Source organism: Sphaerodactylus townsendi, linkage group LG07, assembly GCF_021028975.2.
Source record: "Sphaerodactylus townsendi isolate TG3544 linkage group LG07, MPM_Stown_v2.3, whole genome shotgun sequence".
Classification (NCBI taxonomy): Eukaryota; Metazoa; Chordata; class Lepidosauria; order Squamata; family Sphaerodactylidae; genus Sphaerodactylus; species Sphaerodactylus townsendi.
The window spans coordinates 32,857,834-32,883,380 of NC_059431.1; the positions used below are offsets into that span (position 1 = coordinate 32,857,834).

General features: G+C 41.8%; 1 protein-coding gene across 4 annotated transcripts in view; it reads right to left on the minus strand.

The window, feature by feature from the left end:
- ADAMTS6 (ADAM metallopeptidase with thrombospondin type 1 motif 6) overlaps window positions 1-25,547 on the minus strand; it is a 163,040-nt gene that overhangs the window by 33,925 nt on the left and 103,568 nt on the right. For all 4 annotated transcript variants that reach the window (XM_048503480.1, XM_048503479.1, XM_048503477.1 and 1 more), the window contains 2 exons: window positions 7,800-7,907; window positions 3,091-3,236 (listed from right to left, as the gene is read on the minus strand). In XM_048503480.1, coding sequence (XP_048359437.1) covers window positions 3,091-3,236; window positions 7,800-7,907 — 254 coding nt within the window. The remainder of the gene's footprint in view (window positions 1-3,090; window positions 3,237-7,799; window positions 7,908-25,547) is intronic.

Below are 25,547 nucleotides of genomic sequence, written 5' to 3' on the forward strand. Positions count from 1 at the left end.
TGTGCTGTACTTTCTATTGCAACTATCCAAAGGAGGAGGAGGGATTATAAGGTACAGTGTGGGGATGCTGAGCTAGGATCAAACTGCATAAGTAAAAACTGACCATGCAAGCAATATGTAAATAAGTCAAGGCTCAGTTTGTAATGATCAACTGTTCACTAGCATATGGCCAAGAAAAACTGTGAAAGAGCTGTAGAAAATACATGTTACTGTTACAGGGGAAAGCCTACTTAGACAAAGTTCAGGGACGTAGGTATAGATTTTTATGGGGGGTCAGGGGTCGGGGCCACACCCCCACCCATCCCTGGGGGTGTGCCCACGCCTCCCCAAGCCCTGCCCAGGATTCAATGCTTATAAAAGCAGCTCTCTGAGGCCAGGAATGGCAGACTCCCCTGCCCCCACCCCGCCCTGCCCCATCCACCCCCACTGGCTGGGCTCCCAGCTGGCAATTGGCAGTCCTTTCTGCCCTCTCCTCCGGGCAGAGGCGTAGCTAAGGAAAATTGAGCCTGGTGCAAAATCTGAGTTTTGCGCCGCCCCCCCCCCCCCATGGGCAGCCGCTGTGATGATGGAATCCACCCCCAAACAGCATCATTTTCAATAATGTTTAAACTAGGGAGCCCAGATTCTCCTTTTAAATCCACCAGTTAAAACAACATTGAAAGTGATGCTGTTTGGGGGTAGATTCTCCCCCACACTGAAACAGCATCACTTTCGATGTTTAAACTGGGGACCTCACATTCTCCCTTTAAATTCATGCCAAAGGGGATGGATTTAAAGGGAGAATCTGGGGAAATTTGGGGGTGCCTGCTATCAGGGGTGCAATTGTTAAGCTAGCAGCAGCAAACTTTCAGGGTATCTTTAGGAGACTCTCCTGATGATACCACCCAAGTTTGATGAAGTTTGGTTCAGGGGGTCCAAAGTTAGGGACCCTCAAATGTGTAACCCCCATCTCGTATTAGCTCTTATTGGAATCAATGGGGGATGGGGCACCCCCTTTGGGAGTCCATAACTTTGGACCCCCTGTACCAAACCTCACCAAACATGGGTGGTATCATCAGGAGACTCCCCTGAAAAATCCCTGAAATTCTGGTGCTGCTAGCCTAAAATCTACGCCCTCTGCAGGCCAAAAACTGAAAAAAAACACTTTAAAAATACAAAAAAACGGGAGGCGGAGCTTCGGACATGTAATGGGGGGTTTAAACCCGGGAACCCCCCCCTTACCTACATCCTTGACACAGTTCTTTGATTACTCTTTAAGATTATTCTGTTTTAATAGGGATTCCATCAAGAATCTACCATTCTTTTTCTTTGACTACCGTAGATCTCAATTCCAAAAATTCCTGTTTCCAAATCCAACTGATTCTTTCTGACTTGGTGCTCCTTCTCCCAATTTTCTTTTTTGTTAGGCTCTGCCTCTTCTTCACCTAGATCAAATGGTTATTACTGCTATTATGGCTTGAGCTTCAACAATATTCACATATGGGCATATGGAAACACATCCTGTGTCAATTACTATGTTATGGATATTCCACAGGTTACAGCAGCATTATTTCCAGTCACTGCAATCCACCAAATTATTGTTACATCCATATCCCACTGACTATTGTCCATGGCCACATTTCTGTACATGGGGGTGCCCTAATTCCGGATGGCTGGAACTGGTTCAGTATATGAAAACATTTGTGCGGATCAGCCTAGATGCTGAAGTGTTTCTTGCTGCTCTTTGGTTCCAGTTTTAAGAAAACAAACAAAAGCAGTAAGGGTGCAGGAAAGAGATGCCCAACTGGATTGGAGAACATTAAATAAGTTGGCAGCAATGTGAAAGCAAGGCATTAAAGACTGCAGGTCAGTTACCAATCCAGGGCGGTCACTGGCTGCAAAAAGGCATACTTTATCCAGAGCTTGCTGATAAGCTCCTGCAATTACATCCCTGATCAGATAAAATACTTTCAGGTTATGACAACGAAATAAATGCGGGGTAGCAATTCTGGCGATAATTTTCACAGTTGGAAACATTGCAGTGCCATCCTAAGCAGAGGCCGTTTCCGCACGGCGGCGGAAACGGCTGGGTCGGCGCATTTCGCGCTGACCCAAAGACACTAAGGGACCGCCCCTCATATTGGACCGCGTCAGCGGAAAAGAAGAGGCGAGGGACAGCCATGCCGTGGAGCACCAGAGCCCGGCCGTCCGTTTCCCTGGGCACTCTGGCACGTCGCCGAGGGGCCTGGGGACATCGCCCCTGGCTGTTCGCGCCTGCTCGAAGCGCAGGCCATGGGGGGTCCCTGCCTCGGCGACGGCGCCGGAGGCCCAGGGGACAAGGTCAAGTGCCGAATGCGCTGGAGGCTGACATGAAGCCGCTGCAGTTTCACTCGGCAGCAGTTTTCTTCACGGGCCAGCGATATTTTTCCCCAAAAGCAATGCTTCCCAGCATTGCCGGAATATGCCGGCTGCGCAGACCAACCAATGAGGCGGCGTATGCTGGCTGCTGGCTGGCGCTGCTACTGGGCTCCCGTCTTTTGAATGGTGGTGGCCTACAGACGGCGTTTTTACTCATCTCCAGGGGTCAGTTTTCTTTATACCCATACCGGGATATGAGCATTGAGTAATGCCTACCTAAGCAATTGACTTCAGATTATACCCATTTAAGCCAATTGACTGTACTTAGGATGGCATTGTTAAGTAATCTATCCATGTGATTTTTCTCCATGGGGTGAAAAATTATAAACCTTTGAATAGCTTCATACTTTTATACATTTGTACAATGAATTCTTTACTATTGGAGCTCCAGAACTAACATGGTATGTCACTGCTAATTGTTGAGTATACTTAAATAGGATGTTTGCGAAGGAGAACATGCCTGCTAAATATTAAATGTAGGTTCTGTGTTTGCAGCATAATACATAGAGTTAAAAATCTCAGGAGTCTATAGCAAGTTGGCTGCTATTTAGCTTCTCTAGTTTCTGGCTGCTATTTAGAAAACAAACACTGGCACAGTAGACAAACATTTTTACAGACAACACATGACACCGCACTTTAAGACATTTCCAAATAAGCCTTTTTTACTGGCTCTGGCTTACTTTAGCTACTTACGCTGGACTGTCACAGTGTCTTATGGATGATGAGACTCCTCCCCCGCAGGTCCTGCTGCATTCTCCCCAAATTGACCAGGGACCCCAACCACCATCTATGCTTTGGGGCCAAGTGCCAAAAGTTACACACTCTCCCTGATAACACCACTGAAAAGATTTCATTAAAAACATAGAATTAGTTTTGAACAGATAGAATTATCAGGACAGAAAAATATACAGGTCAGGCATTGACCAATTATAGGCAACAGCATTCCTTGTATAGATTACAGACATATGTTTCACTTTCTTTTGCCATGTTTAGTCACTGATGAAGTCAAATATTATTTGTTATTTATCTTTAGCTAAGCTCCAAATTATAAATCCCTAATATACAAAAGTTTAGCAGGACAGTAATTTTTATTCCATATACAACTCTGACATTTAAAAAAATGACAAATCCTTGGAAATCTTCTTTTGACATTTAGAATAATGTTATTAGTCTTAGACTAATAGCATGATAGCTCAACATGGATCATTCCCCAGTTAGGAATTTTTGTGAGAGTTAATTTAAAAAAAAACACCTAAAGTATGGCTGATGTTACAATGGAAGTGGAATGTCTTTTGACATTTAGAATAATGTTAAGAGTGTTTAAGGAAAACTCTCACCTATTCTTAGACTAATAGCATGATAGCTCAACATGGATCATTCCCCAGTTAGGAATTTTTGTGAGAGTTAATTTTAAAAAAAACACCTAAAGTATGGCTGATGTTACAATGGAAGTGGAATTTCAAGCAGTATTTCATCTACACTTATCCTGCAGACAAAATAAAAGTAATGCCAAGAAACCAGGAACAGGGTACAAAAAATCTTTACAGTCACGGACTGAAAGAGACAATAGCTGAATTTTAGGCCTTGCATTTTGTAAGCATGTAGGACAACGGGTTAGTACCATAGAAATAACTGTTAAAATATAACTTGAACTGGAATATTTTATTGAAATCAAACCAAGCCATATCCTGTACTCCTGATTTGAGACCATATTTGGCTGTCTTATTTTACTGTAGAAAACCCAGAAGAACAGCACAGAAAATGAAACTTTTGTGGGGTGAATGGGTTTTATTTCAAAATATCTGGGACTATTTGATCATACAACAACTTGTTACAAGAATCTTGGTCTGATCTGCTGCTATATATAGTGGGGCAAATGTTGCTAATACAGTTAAGAAGAGAAGGTGTTTTTGCCCATGTTCTCATATTAGTACCATTTACTTAAAAAAAATGGCCTTTAGCAACAAGGTTATTGGTAGCTATATGAACCAGATCATTTGAATTACTTAAATTTATTTCATCAGTTTATTTATAATCCCAGAAACAATGAGAATTTGGTAACTTTGTGGACAACTAGATTAGCGCTTGGCAGCCTGAGAGTGATTTACTGAAGGAATGTATGATAATGCAGTTGGCTTCAATTGAATCAAGAGTAGATTCTGATAGCAGATATCCTACTAAAAGGTTAAGGAAAGCCATACCTGTGGAATGAAGAAAGATGAATTTTGTGTCATGGCTAACTGTGTATTCTGTGTTCCTCCCACTGACCCAGCAACTTTTTTACATCAGCCCATGACAATGGACTTTGGCTGGTCTCTACGTTGTAGGACTGGGAAGAAATTACACTAGGCTTCCTGATTAATGGAAAGTTTTCGCCTTTCCCAGAACAAATGGTTCCTCTTCTGGTGCAGTATGCCTGGTCATGGCAGTATATCCTCAAATTCTCACTGCCACTGGTTCCTAGGCACTGGGCACAGACAGCAGCTGGCAGTAAGCAAGAATGAGCTCCTTACAAAATGTGTGACGGGGATCGCTTTGAAAGAAATCAGTTTTACATGCTATCTTACTGCAAGCAGTGGCAGCCAGCCACAGTCCCAGATCAGTGATGGATAAGGGGCTCATGCCATCTGCTATGTTTAGGCATTCGTCCATCCAGGTCACTCATCTAGCATCAGCAGGCAGAATTATCAGCAAGACTAGCTTGTCCCTGTTTTAACAATCCCTAATTCATGGAAATTGTAAACCACACAGTTATGGCATTTCAAGTGAGTGTATTCTTATCCTGCCCTCACCCACATACATTGCTTCAGTCTGAAGGTGCAAAATGCTAATATCTTATTCACAAAAGGAAAGAATATATGTTGCTTTTACTTTAATCCATCAACTCTTAGCATTTCTAAGGGTCTGAAAAAGGGACAGAATTTCAGGCAAGAGTTCTCAGTGAACACAAAATACTCTTAATTGGTCCTGTTAAGAAATGTTTATTATCGGTGGCCTATACTACACCAAACAGTAGTTAAAAGTAGAGTTGGTCGATACCAGGCAGATTCGTTCCAATTCGGATTCGGACCAGATTCTGATCAATGGGCTCTTATTGGCCGAATTCCAAACCTTGCAGATTCGGACTGCCCCGAATCTGTGGGAATGTCCAAGTATTTCAGATGAGTTTTTTATTTTTTGTTTTTTCACGTTTTGGCCTGCAGGGGGTGCATTTTAGACATATTGACACCAAACATTCAGGGAATCATCAGGAGACTGTCCTGATGATACCCTCCAAGTTTGGTGCAGTTTGGTTCAAAGGTGCCAAAATTATGGACCCTCAAAAGGGGTGCCCCATCCCCCATTGTTTCCAATGGGAACTAAAGAGATGGGGCATCACTTTTGAGGGTCCATAACATTGCCCCCCCAACCAAACTGCACCAAACTTGGGGAGTTTCATCAGGACAGTCTCCTGATGATACCCTGAAATTTTGATGCCAATACATCTAAAAATACACCCCCTGCAGGTCAAAACGTGAAAAAACCACAAAAATAAATGAGGTTCAGCTGGTGATCCAAATCCATCCGAATCAGCGCAGGTTTGGTCCGAACCCGGATTTGGACTGTCCGAATCTCCAACCCTAGTTAAAAGAGATCAAGCCGCTACTATCTCCTGTATTTACAAAAAATATTTATTTTGGCACATGATGAAATCTCTACTAGAAAGAGGCATGAATGAATGTAAGCAATAACCCTATTTCACAGCAATTTCCTAAAGCCTATTGCCAACAAACTCTTCTGTTGTAAATAATAATTCTTAGTGATCCACTGAGGAACTGCTAAAGCCCCTGATAAAATTCAGTTGACACATTTTTGTACATTAGTAATTACATGTGCACACAGAACCTTAGACATATAGTTTAAATAAGAAAATTAGGCCTGTTTATGGAGTGGTTAGTAGAAACTGACTAAGCTATCACAAACTGGACTCTAAAACACTTGGTATAACAAAAGTTTAAAACTCATATAAAAGTATGGTGTGTGTTTTTTACACTCATCCATACTGAACTTCTTGAATAAGGAATGACCATAGGGATGAGGCAGCTTATAAATTTAATAAATAAATAAATAAATAACTTGTCAGCATTTGTTTATCTCTAGTCCCCTAGTTCCCAAGAAGCATGCAGGTCATGTAGCCATGTTCATTACCAAAGCACCTGCCTGGCTACAACTGTCCCAACGTCCATGAGCAGAGCAGATATCAAGGGAAGCCATACATTTTTGATGGTAGCTACATTTGGAGCCCAGTTGCAGATTTTGCAGCAAGTGTGATTTGCTACCAAAGAAGGGCAGGGACTACAGAGCCTGTTTTGCATTCAGAGAGGCTCAGGTTCAATCCCCTACCCACCTCCAGCACAGAGGCATGATTGGAAAGTATATCCACCGGGAAATGTTTTATCATATTTTCATGATTATATGCCTGGAAGGTTCTGGACCTAATATTCACCTGAGTCCCCGGAGAACAGCTGCCAGTTAGACATAAATATCAATTCTGTGTCCATGGATCAATGATCTCATCCCAAAGGCCATGTGAAAGCAGTTTCATGTGCTCAAGGAGTGAAGTTGCGACAGAGTCACCAGCCCATGCTGGCAGCCAAAGAGATATGTTCTCCATTCCACTTAGGTGTCATTTCTGTTCAACTGCCCATCTAGAATTCCCAAGACCTGGAGGTATATGTCCAACACAGTCCTCTCCAGGGCTCTGGCAATGGCTCCAAAGTGGCACACTGCCTGGCATAGCAAAGCACAGGAAGAGTAACACAGCAGAAGAAAACACCAAGCTGAATTATTGAAACAAGAATACCTAGATGGCTCTGGATTATGAGAAATACCCTCAGAAATAAGATGCAACAGTTTCAAGAAAACATAATTCGGGTTCCCTTTGGCCAATTCGGAAAAAATGGCAACCTCAGGGCATCCAGTCATTACAAATTCACTTATGAGGCACACTGTATTGGTTACAGAGCCATTTCATTTAAACGCTTAGTGCTGTTCTCATGCCCAACCTGTCCATATGGTCACATGCTTATGTGACCATAGTAAGCCTATGGTGCATCTAGAACATGAATAAGGGGGGATGGCAAATGCCTTGTACTTTGCAAAACATTACTTCCATGCGTTAAGTAGCCAGAGAATACAGCAGATAATGCTAAGCACCCTTAAAATTGACTTTTTCCAAATTAAATTTATACAATTTGATGGAATAATTTTATATTCTGTCATAATTTTATGTTCAGTCATAGACAATTTGAGCATTTCGTTCTGGTATTAATAAAAATCTATTTTCCAGTTGAATGCACCTTTCTGAGTCTGACAAAATTTGGAACGATCACATAATAACTTGAATTGTCATTTGAACTCACCCCTTTTTCAATGCTTCCAGTCTGGCAAAGGGTACCTTCAGCTGCTGGAATACTATTGGTAACACAGCGATTACTTTTGCTGAGACACCAAAGCTCTCTACACACTTCCTGGGAAAGAAGGCAAAAGCAAGTTGTTCAGAATAACTGAATAAAATTTAACTAATTGTGCCTTAAAATGCATAGACACATACATATATATTTTTCCTAAAAGTACAAGTAGCATTCTTTAGTATTATAGATCTACAATGAAATATATTTCATATTATTATTATTAAGAATGATTTCACATTTGCTTATTTTAACACCAAGTTGACTTATTTTCTGGTTTGAATAAACATATAGTAAACCAGCTGTCTGGATGATTTACCATAAACCTGATTAACCATATACTCATGTTGAACTCTTTTTAGAAAGGTCGCCAGGGTATGGCAGTGATGTTGTTTGGTGGCAAACTACAGACGATTGGTTTACCATATAAAAACGGATTAGGAGAAGGCCCTGGATCTCAGACATTCTACCAGCAGAGTCTAAACCAGGGGTCTGCAACCTGCGGCTCTCCAGATGTTCATGGTCTACAATTCCCATCAGCCTCTGCCATGGCCATGGTGACAGGGGCTGATGGGAATTGTAGTCCATGAACATCTGGAGAGCCGCAGGTTGCAGACCCCTGGTCTAAACCTATCAACACCCTCTAGAATTGTGAACATGGATATTTTTTCTTGAGTGAGATTACTTGTACGTTTCTAATGTAGATACTTCAGAACAGCAGAAAACTCCCAGTTCCTGGGAAATAGAGATTGCAATGAATTTGCATTCTGTCTGGCCAGGCTGAGGGGGCTATTTTAATACTTTGGAGATGGCAACACCCACTGTCACTTAGTCAGCTTTCTACTAGAAAGGGAGCTAATTCCATTCTCTTGGAGAGAATGGAAGTCACTTTCAGTCTTAGAAGATTAAGAATACTTTCCCTAACTGCTGGCTTCCTCAGTTCACTTAACAAAAATCACCCCTAACCACAACAGGGTAGGATAGTTGTACAGTATTAAAAGCACGAGTTCCCCAGCACTGTGCAAAGAAAGTGAAGCGTCCCACTTTCACAACACATTGCTGGGGAAGGGAAAACATTCTGCAGGGTTTGCACCCTGCCAGAATCATTCTTACCGACCTTCTGCAGCAGACTTCCCCAGGTTGTTCAGAAGTACTGCAAAATCTTGACACACTAACAAAACCAGAAAAAAATAGAACTGCCCCTGAGGAATTCACTTTCCATTGTGGGTCCAACAATATACCTATGAAAAACTACTGTGAAAACCTGTTAGCCTGATCAGCAAACCCAGAGTAACAACTTCTGAACCTCTCATTTGATTATGAAAAGGGAGTATCACATGGTAATACCAGAGGCACCCTGACCAGGATAGCCAGGCTAGGTCAATCTTGTCAGATCTCAGAAGCTAAATAGAGTTGACCCTGGCAAGTATTTGGATGGGAGATCACCAACGAATACTATTGCGTTTCAGAGGAAGACAATGGCAAACCTTGAAAAGCCAACAGGATCAGCTGTGTCAGCTGTGACTTGACAGCACTTTCAATCACTACCAATATCAAAGGCTAATTGCCAATGCAACCACTTTTTTCCTGGCGGTCTTATTATGCCTTTAACAGATTTAAAAGACAGAAACTAACAAGCAAAGCTTTCTCAGAAGTAGAAATTATCTTTGGTTGCATTTCTATACAGTTAGCAAAAGGCATAGCCGCTCTATTACAAAAATGTGGCAACTTTATCTTGGCTCAATTCTTTTATTCCAAGATAAGTAATTATTTCAACTACAGCAAAGTTTACGTCACTAACAGTTGGGAGATTATAGTTCCACAAAGGAAAAAAACATTGACATGTATGTCATTTCAGGTAGTCAGGAAATATGAGTATCTCGATCAAGTATGTTAGGAAAGAAATTTGGGTAATATCTTTGAGACTGAAAAGAGATTATGAAAACAAGTCCTAAATGGTGATATGTATATTTTGCCACAATACTGAAGGTTATGGAACATAGCGCCAAACACCATTTTCTACCAACAGAAAGTCTTTTTGTCAGTATAATGGAACATTCCTGCTTCCTCTGCTGGAAATGTTGCTACTGCAGGACAATGGATCGTAGGATTAGAATGATAGCAAATTGGGGTCTGCAGTGTGGAGGAAATTGACCAGAAATTGCCTTCCACATTTCTGCTAATGGAAAATCACATTGGGATCGAACACATAATGTACTACCAAAAAAACTCTTCATGGTTGCTGGTGTAGATAAACTTTCTGTTTATTTTCTGCATGATATATCTTAAAATTTGAATTCCAAAACAAAATTCAGTATTCTATTATCTAAGGGCCCAGCATGTTTCAGACAATTCACTTTTAAAGTCAGGGTTGATAGGAAGTGTAGTCTGTGAGCATCCAAGAAAGCCAGACCCCCATACCTCCCAGATGCTCATGGACTACACCTTCTATCAGCCTTGTGCGACTGTAACACTTGGTTCTTCAAGTTGCAGGGGCTGCTGGGAATTGTACTGTATTACCATCCAAGAGATGTCGGTTCTCATCCTTCCAAATAATAATGCACTACAATTCCTAGCAGTCAGAGGCGTAGCTGGATCAAACTGCACCCAATGCGCAGTGTGTTTTTTCCACACACCCCTATGCCCCCCACGGCACACACACACACCCCGCCCCCCTTCCCACACTTACCTACGTTCCTTTTCTATTTCTAGTACTTTTTGAGGCTGAAAAAAGCAGCCTCTTCACAGTTCAGGGAAAAAACTGCCTGACGAACTATACTTCCCAGGAGACCTTGTGAGCCCCAAGGTCTCCTGGGAACTGTAGTTCCTCAGGCAGTTTTTAGCCTGAACTGTAAATAGGCCGCTTTTTTCAGCCTCAAAAAGTACTAAAAAAAGAAAAGGAACGTAGGCAAGTGTGGGAATGGGGGCAGGAGGGAATGCCGCCGGGGGCGCCGCGGGGGGAGCGGGGAAAAGGGGAGGGGCTGGGGGCAATTTTCCAACCCCCCAGGCATGTGCCCAGTGCACGAAGCACCCCCCTTCCCCTTGGCGCTCCACCACTGCTAGCAGTCCCTGCAACCTAAAGAACCAAAGCTGCCAGTTCTGGCAGTTTATTTACAAACAGGAGGGGATGCCACTGCCAATGGATTGACAGTATTGCTATCCACAACTTGATTGAACCATGTGCCTTTTCTCTTCAAAAGTAATGCTATTATTATAGGCTACTTTGCCCCAGAAACATCGCTGAACATCTGAAGGGCAAAAGGGGCAGCCGAATTCAGACAGACTTGGCTGGAGAAGCCTCTAGTTTGTTCCATTGTGAGGGGACTGGAAGAGCACTGGGATAGACCCATACTGCTTCCTCCTGTCTGCAGCTAAAAACTAAAGGGATGAACACTCAACACTATTGTTGGCCTTTTGGCTATGTTTTCTCTGTTTTTAAACAACCAAGGCCGATCCACATAGCCCAGCAGACTGATCTGGAAAGATCCTGGCTCCCTGAAGTGCCTGCCACCAACAGTTTTCTAGAGACCATTGTATTGTTTTGCACAATGAGCTTTATTGCTAGTTCACAGCATAATGTTCATCCTACTATTCTTCTACAGAGCTTAGATTGGCTACTTATAATTGATATTATTATTATTATTATTATTATTATTATTATTATTATTATTATTATTATTATTATTATTATTTAGACTTTTATACTGCTCACCCGAACATATTAAAGTTGTACAACTCCTTAATAGTCTTGTTACTTCTGTCTTCTTGATTTTCAACTGTTATCCTACTTTGGCACTTTCTACTCTAACCTTCATCAGGAGTAATTTCAAGTCTTCACTACTTTTCAGCTTGTTCAGATAAGACTTGTTTAGAAAAACTGTTAATTGATGAAAACCCTAATATCTTGAGGCATGTGGCAAATTTCTGTGCCTATGTGATTAAAACTCAGGAAAAATTTGGCCATAACAGCATTTTAAAACAAAAATTTATGAATATGGAAGCAATGTTTTTGAATTTAAATAATCTTACTTTTACATTTTAGTGGTTAATTGTATTTTTGCTGGGTTCTATTCTCCAATCTGGAGTTCCTTTCAAACCAAATACAAATGGTAATATTGTGCTGCCTTGTTGTATGTGTATTGCATTGTACTTTCAAAGGCTGTATTTTTGGATAATCTAAAGAGCAATTTCCAGACACCCCTTACCTTTGCTCCTTTTTCTTTCTCCCCTCAGCTTCCTCCTTCCACATCAAATTATCTGTTCAACTTAAGAGATTAGGCACAACTGTTGAGCCTGGATCAAAACCATTTTCCACTTATGAATCAACATCTCCACCTACTATCTTATTCTCTCCTTGACAACTTTGTGCCATTTCCTGTGTTGTCTTATGTTGGCTCAAGAAGTTTAGTGAGGACAACTTCTGTAACTGGAACTTACTGTGATGATACTGTCAATTGGACTGTTTATTAAGCTAATCATCTGATACAGAGCAACAAACAATAGGTATAATCAAATACACAATTTCACTTTTACACCTCAAGTTATTCATTTTTTTTGCTCCATCAAAATAAACATCTTGAATATTTATTGGATCAGTATTATTTGATAGTCTTATTTCTGTTGTGTCTGAACTACTCCATAGTCTCAAAAAAGAAATAAATATTGTGAAGAGAAGTCTCGTTTCCAAGACTGTATAAAATGAAAGAAATGCAAAGACTACTAAAAAAAAGACACTTGGAAATCTAGTACTTCTAAAAACATTGTCACTTTCAAGGTTAATTTAAATCATAAACCTTAAAGTATGATTCCATTATTAGTTTTTCATAACTCGGAACTAAGAAGCCTAAAATGGCTAATTCTGGTTTTCATTAAATTTGGAGGCTTTTGATCAGCTTTATTGTACTCTATTTAATCCACTGTTTGAAATATATACAAAACTCACATTATTATCATTTCTCAATAAGTTCTCTTTTGGCAGGGGAAGTTGAGGTTCAGTTCTCTTGTTGAATACCCTGAGACATCATTTGGCGGGTGAAAAAAGAGGCTTTATCAGATCATCCTGTAAGAACTATTGGACCCCGCAAGGCTGAAAGCGGCACCATCTTGGGGTCTGACTGACTCACCCATCCAAAGCTAGAGCTAAGTAGCAGTGCCTCCCTCAACACAAAATTGTGGTGTGATGATCCACAAGCAGCTGCAGTTACATAAGGTATATTTCTAAGCCAGTATGTTGCCATATCCCTCAGTTCAGACTTCTGTTGAGGAGCACATTTTTTTGGTTATCGGTGCTTTTCAGTTACTTAATGAGCAGAAACACCTGGAAGGTGTGCTGGAAGGTGGAGGTCTGCTTACTCAACGAAGGATTGTGCTGCAAATGCCATCATCTTTGAGCTCCAGTGCAATGGACAAAGAACAGCAAAAGTGAAAGCAAAGTATAAGACACATGTCTATGTCTTACTGTCTAGTGTCTACCCAAGGTAGATTATACCTGCAATGAAGGAGGCAGGAATTTAGTATAACTGTTAAACTCCTCCTTCAGCAGATTGTTTAAAGTAATGAACTTTTGACAGAACTATTTCACAAAGTGCACCTTGCTTCAGGTATATGCACAATTTTCCATTTGGAACAGACAGTATGTATGTTAGGCTCACATTACAACCATTTTTTCTCACTTTTCATACATCTGAGAGATCTTTAAGTCATCAAATTTAGACTCATATATGGAGCGCCTCCACATCTGACTCCAAAGGTTTTCTTCAATTGGTAACAGATTAAAACTATTTCCAATGTTGCACCTAGCATTTAATCATATGTGTAGTTTAAGTGTTAAATAAATTCAACAGTGATTTCAATTGTTACATTTTACAAATGCATTTAATTTAAAGGGCTTAAAATGACATTTTAAAATTTCCAATATAATTTAATTTCATCTTCATGAGCTTCGACTGTTTCTACACTAATACTAAGATATCAGAACAAATATTCACCCAATTAAGGTTCAAATGTGCAACAGTACTAACATGATTTTTAAATCAATTATTCAAGTTAGGAAACAGATTCCACATTACTGCCTTACTGAATCTGTCAGATATCTGGAACTGCACAAATAATTAGTGGGAAAATGCTGCTTAAGCCAGAGGAGCTTTACTGCTGCAAATTTGTTTAGAATTCCTATGGGGATTTTGCCTTGCAAAATAACAAACGGGCTGTACAGAAAACTCCTACATGCACTTAATTTGCAGGGATACAAAAGAAAAAATTTAGTGACTCAAGACTATTGGTCTACCCAGCTTAGTATTATCAGTTGTGACTGGAAGTGATTCTCCAAGGCCTCCTACAGAGAAGTACTTTCAAGTTCTGCAGAGATCTTTGAACACATGCCAACATGTATTGAACCTAGGATCTTCCATATGCAAAGCATGAGCTGTACCAATGAATTCTGTTTCTTGTCATCAAGTTTATCACAACACTTTCAGCCTGAACCAAAAGGGAATTCTGGTCTAGAATACAATATTATTTATTTATTATTATTATTAATTTTGTTATTTACAGAATTTATAAGACACCCTTCCCCATGTGGGTTCAGGGCATTGTACAACATAAAAATATGGTCTTAATCTAAATATATTTTGTACACTTCAACAGGCTGAGTAAGTGCTGCTGCACACAAGAATCGGCACCTGTTCACCTTCCTTGAACAGATCTTTACTACTGCCAAGAGGATTGAGGTAGAGTGAATTCAGAGGTGACAATACTGAACACTTACAGCCCAATAATCAGTCTGAGGTGCCACCACACCGCCTCCAAGGTCTTCCCAGCGGCATAGGAAGGCAACCCCCCCCCCAAAAAAACCCCTCCCACTGCTGGAAAGCCCTCAATAAAACTTAATGGACTTACACTACCCAAAAGCCCCAGGCCATGGTACAATTGCTTGCAACCCAGGATGGAAGGTAGCTAACGTTAGTTCCATCCCCGAGAACACCCTGGCCTGCCCCCCACCGCACCCCAGCTTCTGATTGGATGCCAGCACAGCTCCATGGCAGCCTAGACTTCTGTCTTTCGCTGCTGCAGAGCTGAGGGGAAGCCAGCCACTGGTACCCTTGCCCCTCTGCCAGCAGGGGTGCCACTTGCACTGGTGGAGGGGTCAAACATCAGTGCAGCCCCCCCACCCCCAAAATGCAATTCTCTCCCCCCCCTCCAATTAGAATTTTGAACCATTAGTCAGTTTTGAAGCTACTGGGTAATATGATGGTATGGGGGAGGTGAAACTTCATTGGCAGCAAAATATTGAATATAGCATCAATTCATTTTGTTGAACAGGAACACTTTATTTAACCTTGTAAGTTAATTAAATATGTTAACAGAAATTCTCATTTGATTATCTCCTTTTGTAAATTAATAACTACATGTAAAAGGGGTGGTGGTGTAAAAATGGTATAAAAATGTAAATATTCCCATGGTGTTTTCCTCATTCCAAACACTTAACGTTAAGGCTGATGTTTACTCTATCATTATACATTCGTTCCCTTTATTGTATCAGTAATAACTGAAACCTGTTGTTAGCAATAATATATCGTTACAATCATATGAAGCTAGAAATAATTAGTCTCAGCAAGCATGATTACGTTAAATCACAAGGAAAGAAAAACAATCAAACTAATATCAAGTGATGTAATGACCTTTGTTCCAGGTGTTGTTACTTTCTAGCTATCCAATGAAAGTAATGTATGAATCCCTCAACTTCAAATAGATCTTAATCTGGCTTTCTTAATTACTTTGGGAAGAAATGCATTAGTTGAGGGAAGCAAACTCTGAAACCTAGTCAAGCAGCTCAAAACCAGTCTCTGCATTTGTGCAAGTAAAAGCTAACAGTTCTCTGAGAAATATGGGAAACTGTAGTAAAACATAAACTGAAGCTGTAGCCTGTCACAAGATCAAGACAAGATAGATGACAACCTGTAACGGTGTATCTTAGGGCTCCATGACTTCAGTTTGGAATTCGGATGCTTGTATTTGCAGTAAATTAAAGAAAGCTGAACCCATCTAGAGAAAAAAAACAGCAAATGAAATTATCCTCCTTTTGCCTATATCCTCAAACGATGGAGCCTTTTCCTATATGTCATGCAGACTTTTACATATAGGCATTTTGAAATTATACATCTAAATTATCCGACACAATAAAAAAAACAACACAGCCGAGTGAAAGCTTAATCGTCTGACATTCAACCTGCTGTGGTGTTTTCAAAATCTATATTCTAATAAAAATGAAAAGTTGCACAAAATTAGGTTTTTTTCATACTCACAAATATTGAGAAAAATAAGATGGGAAACACATTGATGGAACACAACATAATAAATTTAGGATTTAATTGTAGTATAATTTTGAAATATCTTAAAACATTAACATTATCATTCCTTCAGTATGTGCTAATATGAAATATGCTGCACCTCTTGATGAGCATTTGTTAAAACAGAGCATTAACAGATTTATTCATATTCTGATGTTGAATTCAGAACTACCAAATTTTTTTCAGACAAGTGAATAACCACCCTCATTTCATTCATGTAATTAATAATGGCTTCATATAGACGAGGGTGAATGTTAGAGATGTATGAACCTCAGAAGGCTCAACGTTTAGTATTGTTCAGATAAGCACCCAAGTATTACAAATATTAAATGCTCCATTTTCAGAAATGCTCAATATGAAGCGGTGCAGCATGTTATCAATTCATACATGCTGAAGAAATTGTGAGATCTTATTTTAAACTCCAACTATGTATTCAGTTCACATCTTATTTTCCTAAATATTGGGTGCTTATCTGAACCTTACCAAATTTCTGAACTCTCACCTACCAAGTGTGAGACATTACTTTTCCTTTCAGAACAAAACTCAACTAACCACTGCCCAAGCTCCCAACTAGCATTTTCAGCATTGCAGACTACTATTCCTTATACTTGATTCTTACAGGACTCAAAACTGGTGTCAAAATTAACAAAGCTCCTTTCCAGGCTCTCGTGCATAATATATTACATCTGCAGACTCTGCTTGCGCTTTTAAAGAAAGGTATGACAGATACAAATGTGCAAGTGAATAATATGGGCTTGAAAATCAGAAAAAGAACAGAAAGGCTATGAGGCAGCAGAAATAAAACTCAACACATGGCACTCAAGAAATCTCTTAAATTGAAACACAACTCAGTAATTAAACCTGATTGCTATCCAGAAAAGAAACACTTCCAAAATAGCTCAGGGGCGAGGTGGGGGAGAGATTCAGAATCTTGGTATCAGGATGCCACTGTGTATTTCCTATAGCCTTTCATCTTGTTCTGCACTGTGACTAGTGGAAGTATGAGCAAATTAACTCAGCATGCACTGGCTTGGGCAGGAGTGTAGCATCTGACTCAGTTATAGTCTATACCCTGCTTCAACATACATAACTTAGGCTGATTTTGCACTTTCTAAATGCTCTGTGGCTTAGCTGGGGAATGTACCTGCTGTGGGGCTTCTCACCCTGCTTGAAGCTCCCCACTGCTTCCCGGCTCTGTCCTTTGCTCGAGTCAGGGCTGGTGAGGGAAGCCCCAAATGGTTCCCCACAAGCCCGGGGTTTTCCCATAAGCACCGTGAAGAACCATGAGCTCTTCCATAGTCTCTTTCACGCATGCGCGGACAGCCTCCATTTCCTGTGTTCAGATTGGCTGAATCTCGTCCCATTCCCCCACTCACTTTCACTATAGTTTTACATGACTCTGAACACAAATTAGGCACTGAGAATTGGAACCCTTGCCCTGCCCCCTGATCTAAAATCCTTGCGTGTGCGGCGGAATCACCGTCCTCCACCCCCACTGCCCAAGGTTTCTCCCTCCTTTATAAAAACCAAGTTTCTCCCTCTATTTATTTCACTGCAAGGGGGGGAGGGCACAGTTTCTCAGCGTTTCTCCATTGGTGGGGTGGGCCAGAGCAGTGAGGTGGGAAAACTGGGCACATTTCTGCTATGGAGGAGTTTTGTATGGGGGTGGACGCCTCTGGAGCAACAGAGGGCATTTCAAAAGGACCTCAACCTTTGCGGTTCAGGAAATTCGCGGAACAAAGCCATCGCCGCCGGGTGGCTCCGGGACAGAAACATGGTAGTCACGCTGCAGCACCAGGGGCTGTGCAAAATTCCCGAATGCATCGGGGCATTCCCCGTGCCAACAGAGGGGCAATTTTGGCATGCAAAATTGGCCTTAGAGAGCTATAAAAGAGTATATTCAGATCTCAAAATCAATAACAACAACTCTTTGGTCAATTACACACAAGGCATCTGCTGCCCGATGGGAGCAAATATGTGTGTGGGGGGGGGGGGGGAAGGGAGAGGAAAAGAATATCATCAAGATGCCTTTAAGGCTGTTGATGGGTGGAGTTAAAAGAAGAAGGAAAGGACAGGCCAGTTGAGACTTCAGCAAGTAGCTGCAGGGCAGGCACTGGACTTCCTCCTAGCACATAAACAGAGAAACGAGTGGAGAGCCCGCTGTAAACCAACTACACGGAGAAGAGTCCCAAGGTAAGCATTCCCTTAATAATTGGCCTTAGTAATTGGCAGTGACGTAAATATAGTTTTTTATGAGGGGGTTGGGGGCAGGGCCATGCCCCCACCCACCCCTAGGGGCAGGGCCACACCTCCCCAAGCCCCGCCCCCAGCCTCAGTGCTTATAAAAGAAGCTCTCTGAGGCCAGGGATGGCAGACTCCCCTGCCCTGCCCGCCAGCCCCCCCACCGGCTGGGCTCCCAGCCATCAGCAGGCAGTCCCTTCTGCCCTCCCCTTTGGGCAGAGGCATAGCTAGGGAAAATGAAACCCGGTGCAAAATCTGAGTTTTGCGCACCCCACCCACTGGGCAGCCACTGTAATGCTGGAATCCACCCTCAATCAGCATCACTTTCAATTGTGTTTAAACTAGTGAGCCCAGATTCTCCTTTTAAATACACCTTAAAGGGAGAATCTGGGGTCCCCAGTTAAAACAATATTGAAAGTGATGCTGTTTTGGGGAGGATCATCCCCCATCCTGAAACAGCATCACTTTCAATGTTTAAACTGGGGACCTCAGATTCTCCCTTTAAATCCATGCCGAAGGAGGTGGATTTAAAAGGAAAATCTGGGGAAATTTGGGGGTGCCTGCTGTCAGGGGTGCAATTGTTAAGCTAGCAGCACCATTTTTTCAGGGTATCTTTAGGAGTCTCTCCTGATGATACCACCCAGGTTTGGTGAAGTTTGGTTTAGGGGGTCCAACGTTATGGACCCTCAAAGGTATAGCCCCATCTTCTATTAGCTCCCATTGGAAACAATGGGGGCACCTCCTTTGAGAGTCCATAACTTTGGACCCCCTGAACCAAACCTCACCAAACCTGGGTGGTATCATAGGGAGAGTCTCTCAACAAATCCTTGCGATTTTGGTGCTGCTAGCCTAAAAGCTGCACCCCCTGTAGGCCAAAAACTGAAAAAACACTAAAATACAAAAAAATCACAAATGTGGGGCGGAGCTTCGGACATGTAATGGGGGGTTTGAACCCGGGAAACCCCTTATTTACATCCTTGGTAATTACCCTACACAGAAATCAGATGGTAGTAAAGAATAAGACTATGATCACTGGTCAGGCATAGGTAGTAAGCAGCAAAAAATACTAAGCACTTCTCAAGTCCCTGGTTCAGGAGAGAATAGAATGGAACATTAGATACTTAATATAAGCCTGAGCTGAAACTTGCTACACTCAATAACTGCATAGCATGGCAGCAGTGGCGGAGGTATAAGGGGATGGGTGGGTGTGCCGTGCACAGGGCGCGCACCGGTGGGGGAGGAAAATCGCCTCCCAACCCCAAACCCTTCCCCCCTCACCCGCATGCCCCCTCCTGCCCCTTAGTTTATCTATCTACCCCCTTAGTTCCTCTCTCCTGCAGAACTTGCTCCTGGAAAGTGTACTTCCTACCAGGCTGCAGGAGAGAGGAACTAAGGTAAATGGGGGGGCGCAAGGGGGTGTGGGGGTCATGGGGTGTGGGGGCCACAAGGGGGTGGGGCACTGCAAGGGGGCATGGGGCAGTCAATATTTTTTCCCCTTACACCTCTGCACGGCAGTGTGTATGACATATTTCTTTTCAAGAGATAATGTCCTGAACAACAGTTACTATTAGGAAGGCTTTCCATGCTTGTAAGATACACAGATCAGCTGCAATCCGAATCCATTATCTCCAAACCTTGGTAAATAATTGTTCTCTTAGTTACAACCAATATAGAGTTGAAAAATCCTATCAAACTCCACTATGATCTTTATATTTGCTTGAGATTAACATGTAGCTTTCCTCTTATAATAAAGCCTTTACATAATCCTGAAGTATTTACTGCTTTCTAATGAAATGTCTATTCTCATTATACTAAATTGTGTACTCAACACAATACAGTAATTGGTGCCAGCCAATTATACTTGTATTAATATCATAATATGTCTTGGGTTCTAAACTTTAAAGGAATTCCAAGTGGCATTTATTAGTTTTGTCGCAAGCCCAGTTCTTGCCCTTAAGAACGGAAGCTATTTTTACCATTTCAAAGAGAGACAGAAAGTTTCTGTGGGGCAGAAGCCAGGCTGGGTTCCTCATGCATCCTGACCAACAGAAGGGGCAGTAAAAGAAGTCTAAGGCCTATCTGTCTCTGTACTGCTTCTGAAAACCATATGCTTACTACTGAACAACAGGAGAATTGGAAAGAATCTGAAGGGCTGAGAATGGAAGCAGAAATAATCTAAAGAGGACTGGCATTTGGGGACACCTTGGGCTTGGTACCTGCCAACCTCCAGTCTTATTTCCCCAGGTTTGGAGTATGAATGGTGATCAGCATATTAGGAGAATAGGGATTGGAGTGCTGCAAGATGCTAAACTGGATGGATCCTTCCTGTGGGTGGACATGTGATGACTTGGGGAGGAAGACCAGGCAAGTAACTGAGTTGGGAGTGTAGCACTTAGGCAATGTTCACAAAGCGGGATGAAGATATGCAAAGAGTACAGATTAAGCGTCAGTGAAGAGTAGGGGTTAGGCATTGAAACTGTTCAGATTAATTTTGAATCCAGATTTGGGAGGACATCCTTCAATTAGCCTGAATTGGGGGGGATTTTTTTGTTCAAGATTTTTTTTAGAGATCCATTTTCCCACCCCAACCCAGAGGCAGCAGGAGCAGAGGAGGGAAGAAGAGGAAGCTGGTCCTACCAAGCAGCTATTTGAGGGTGTCTCCCTCTATTTAAATTGTAAAGTCCTGACCTTGTTTATGGAAACTCCTAGCATCTGAAATCAGATACCAAGTCTACCACCTTAGAAAAAAAATGCCCTTTAAAAATTTAAAGGAACTGGGGACACCAACTAACAGCTGACTGGGTACAGCGAGCTATGAGGTCAGAGTCATTATTTCCTATAGATGGTAGTGAAGTCAGGTCTACCACCCATTATTTCCCATAGGTCTATCTATTGGAAATAACTGTCCTTTACAGTTGTCCTTTCTACATTGTGGGGATTAGGGGTGCGTTGCCTCCCACGATCTGAAAAACTTGAGACACAAAGACCACCACGAGATGGCACAAAATCACTGCAAGATATCACGTGAAAGACAGCCATGAACACACTTTGAACTGCAGTTCTTTTACTACACATTTAATTTGCGGGGGTGGGGGGGATGTGAAGCAGCTCATTTATTTATTAAACAGTTATTTCATTAAAATTCCCATTTACAGTACTTTCTCATGCTGACTTGTGATATACCAAAACCATGATTGGAAACATCTCAATATGTAAGAGACAACTGTAATTTTAAAGGGGTAGTGACCTTCCCATTCCCACCCAACAGCTCTTTGGTGCACCAGCTTCCTCTTTGTCCCTCTTGGTTCTGGAAGATGAAACCCCAACCACTTCCAACATTCAAGAAGATAAATTTCCATTGCTCCCCAAATTCAGTAATGTCTGTGTTTATTTTAGGTATTTCTGAGACAACCGCAAAGACTTAATTTTGGGCTATTTTTAGCTTGAGTGTATCTGAGTGCACAAACCTACCAAAAGATACAGAACAGCATATTTTGTCTCTTTGGCAGTTCTTTCTTTTTCTTCATACACCTGCCTTTTATATAGGGACACCTGCCTTTTATATAGGGACTTACTCAGAAGCTTATTGGTCCACAATGATTATACTATTTATTCCCCTAGGCAGTGTGGAATAGTCTTCTTCCATTTGGAGCAGCTAGAAGAAGGAGGGAGTTCAGTATATTCAAAAGGTTTTGAAAGGCAGTAGTTAGAACATGGTCTTTATATGCACCAGATTCCATGATAAAGCAAGGCTTATTGGAGATAAGGGAGTATCCCCTTCAACAACTTAATATACTGTAGTTTATTGGGCCCATTTGGGTAATTTGGCTTTTGGCCAAGCAAAGTGTCATAGCTGCTGGAAATGCCATGCAAAAGAAAGTGAAGCTAGCTAAGTGGTCATCCCCCAATAGACCAACCAATGGATACTGTCATGCTCTGATCAAGATGAAGGCCCAAGCCATAGGAAGACTGTGGAAAGAATGGAAGTGATAGAAAAGGCTAAGGAAATCAAGCTGGCCTGTGGAGATGGATCCAAACTATGGGCTTTTCCAGTTTACTAGAGATAGGTCTACGAGGAAAAATTTGTGTTATCCAACAAACTGTCCAAGCTGGGGCAGAGTTCCAGAGATGACCAAGCTGGGAAAGCACAGGACAAATTGCTAACTTAATCAGCATCTTCAGCGGTTGCAGATTCTTCACATATACTACAGTGTCAAGTAGGAAGGCTGGTCTAATTCTATGGCTTTGGGGGCTTTGTTGGTAATAGGAAGAGCAAATAAACACAAATATCTTGAGTTCAAGTTCTACAACTGCCATATATATACAAATAAACCTCAGCCTTATAGGAAATGCATCAAAATTTACTAGAACATATCAAAATATCGAAATGCAAAGTGTCAACACTTGCAACACAGCAATCTTGCAAAAACAATCATATTGGCTGGAGACATAATTCAAAATCTTGCAGTACACTACATCCCCCAGTCTGTAATAAATAAGCTATTTTAATTCCAGGGAATCGTATTGCCCAACTTGAGAGACGGGAGAATGCTGTTGCTGGTCAATCTCAGTGTTTCATGGGGTGCTAAACCCACTTTGTCAGCTTTCTTTGATTGAAGTTGCCCAGATTATTTCTGGAGATTTATCTGCTGTTCTAAGCTCCTGTATCTCCTTCAGACTAAACAGTGCTGTGGTGATTCTGTGGCAATTCTTTGGCTCCCCCCTCCCCCTGGTGCCCTCCTAATATTATGCAGGCTCAGGATAGTCTTTTCAAAATTCTTGGTGGAAGCTATCAGGATTGGTGGAAGAGAGAAAGAGATAGGGAAACAAATGTGAAGGAAAGTTTGGGGGGGGCAGGAAAGGTGAAAGAGAAAGGAGAATAAAAGGAAAAGCCTAATGGGGGATGGAAACACAGCCATAGGTGCTCACAAGTCCTTCTGATCTTCCAGTAACTGCTATTGCAATCACAGAAAACCCTTTCATTTGAATGAGGGCAACCAGTAATAAGCTCTGCCTTACAATGGCCTGCTCCCACTTTTGAGAACACTTCCTGTACTGGGGGAAAGTACTGGAAATATGGGCATCACAGTGGTGAACACTAATGTAGAGAGATTTCCTTTTTATTCTGAGAGGCAGAAGCTAAGATAAACCCAAAGTTTTGGAAATTAATACATAAGCAGGTGGACAAAAGTTGATCCAGATGGCTGTTGTGGGTTTTCCGGCTGTGTGGCTGGTAGTTTTTACTCCTAACATTTTGTCTGCATCTATGGCTGGCATCATCAGAGGCATGTCACAGTAAGATATGTTTCTGTCTGTGTCAGAGAGAAACACATCTTACCGTGACATGCCTCTGAAAATGCCAGCCATAGATGTGGGTGAAATGTTAGAAGCAAAACTATAAGACTGCAGTCACGCAGCCCAGAAAACCCATAACAGCCAGTTGATTCTGGCCGTGAAAGCCTTCAACAATACATTGGTCCAGATGGTAAGCAACCTATACCATTTATATGGGCACAGTTCTTCAAATGCTGCAGTTGTGGGATTGACCATCACTAAGTATCAAGGTATTATTCGCAGGGTGTTTGCTCAGTCCTCAGGGTCCATGTGGCTCCAACACGATGAAATCTTTAGGATTCAGGCAATGTTGGATCATGTCTTACATTGGGATAAAGAATACCAGTAACTATGGACTCAATGTATGGGCCCAGCACAGTCAGTATTGGGGATTTATTCTGATAACAGGCATTTACTTGCATGCCAGGGAGCTGAACATCACCAGGGGTCTACAGAGAAACAGTGTGTTCAACTCCACCTTATCAGCTGGAATGTTTACTGGGAGACATGGTTCATACAAGTCCTGCACACTCAAGCATGGGTGTTGCCTTTTTGGAACACCCCATTCTGGTTCCTTTCTTAACAGAATTAGAGGGAATAAGGCCTGGTGCAGATTATCAAAAAGAGTAAAGCTGAGGCTGGGAAAGGAATCCAGCCCAGTTAATCTGATCCCTTTGCTATGAGTTTTGGCATGCTATTATAAAACAGAAACTGTGAGGTATCTTGCTGAGAAATTCATATTTAGTTTTCATTAAATCCAAATTAAGATAATTAAAATGTTGGTGGGAGGTTTTTCACAACTTGGTTCTCTGTTTACATTTAAGAGTGTTTACAATGAGTTGGTAGCTAGTTACACAAGAGACAGGTATGGTAGGCGGTTGTTGGTTTATTTGAAGTTTTGTTCTAAAAGAAAACCAAAAAAGGCAGAGGAAGGTGGTAGCGCTGCATAGGAGACACAACATCCCACTTTGCCCTGTGCTAGCTCTCAAGAAGTCTTTTGTTGCGAAGGAGGTAATGTCTCCTTTTCCATTCTATTATTTTCATTGCCAGGAAAATATTCTCTTTGCCATTTTAAGAACATAAGAACTAGGCTGCTGGATCAGACCAGAGTCCATCTAGTCCAGCACTCTGCTACTCGCAGTGGCCCACCCAGGTGCCTTTGGGAGCTCACATGCAGGAGGTGAAAGCAATGGCCTTCTGCTGCTGCTGCTGCTGGTGGTGGTCTGCTAAGGCATTTGCAACCTCAGATCAAGAAGGATCAAGATTGGTAGCCATAGATCGACTTCTCCTCCATAAATCTGTCCAAGCCCCTTTTAAAGTTACCTAGGTTAGTGGCCATCACCACCTCCTGTGGCAGCATATTCCAAACACCAATCACACGTTGCATGAAGTCCTAATTCTTCCCCCCAGCATTTTCAATGAATGCCCCCTGGTTCTAGTATTGTGAGAAAGAGAGAAAAATTTCTCTCTGTCAACATTTTCTACCCCATGCATAATTTTATAGACTTCAATCATATCCCCCCTCAGACGTCTCCTCTCCAAACTAAAGAGTCCCAAACGCTGCAGACTCTCCTCATAAGGAAGGTGCTCCAATCCTTTAATCATCCTCGTTGCCCTTCTCTGCACTTTTTCTATCTCTTTGATATCCTTTTTGAAATGTGGCGACAAAACTTTTAAAGGCTATTATGCAGTTTGCACTACTCACCCAGGTGCAGCAAAGTTTAGAACAGGAGCAACCGCCACAGCCGCAGGGCTTGCTTTTTAAACCTAAGGGATT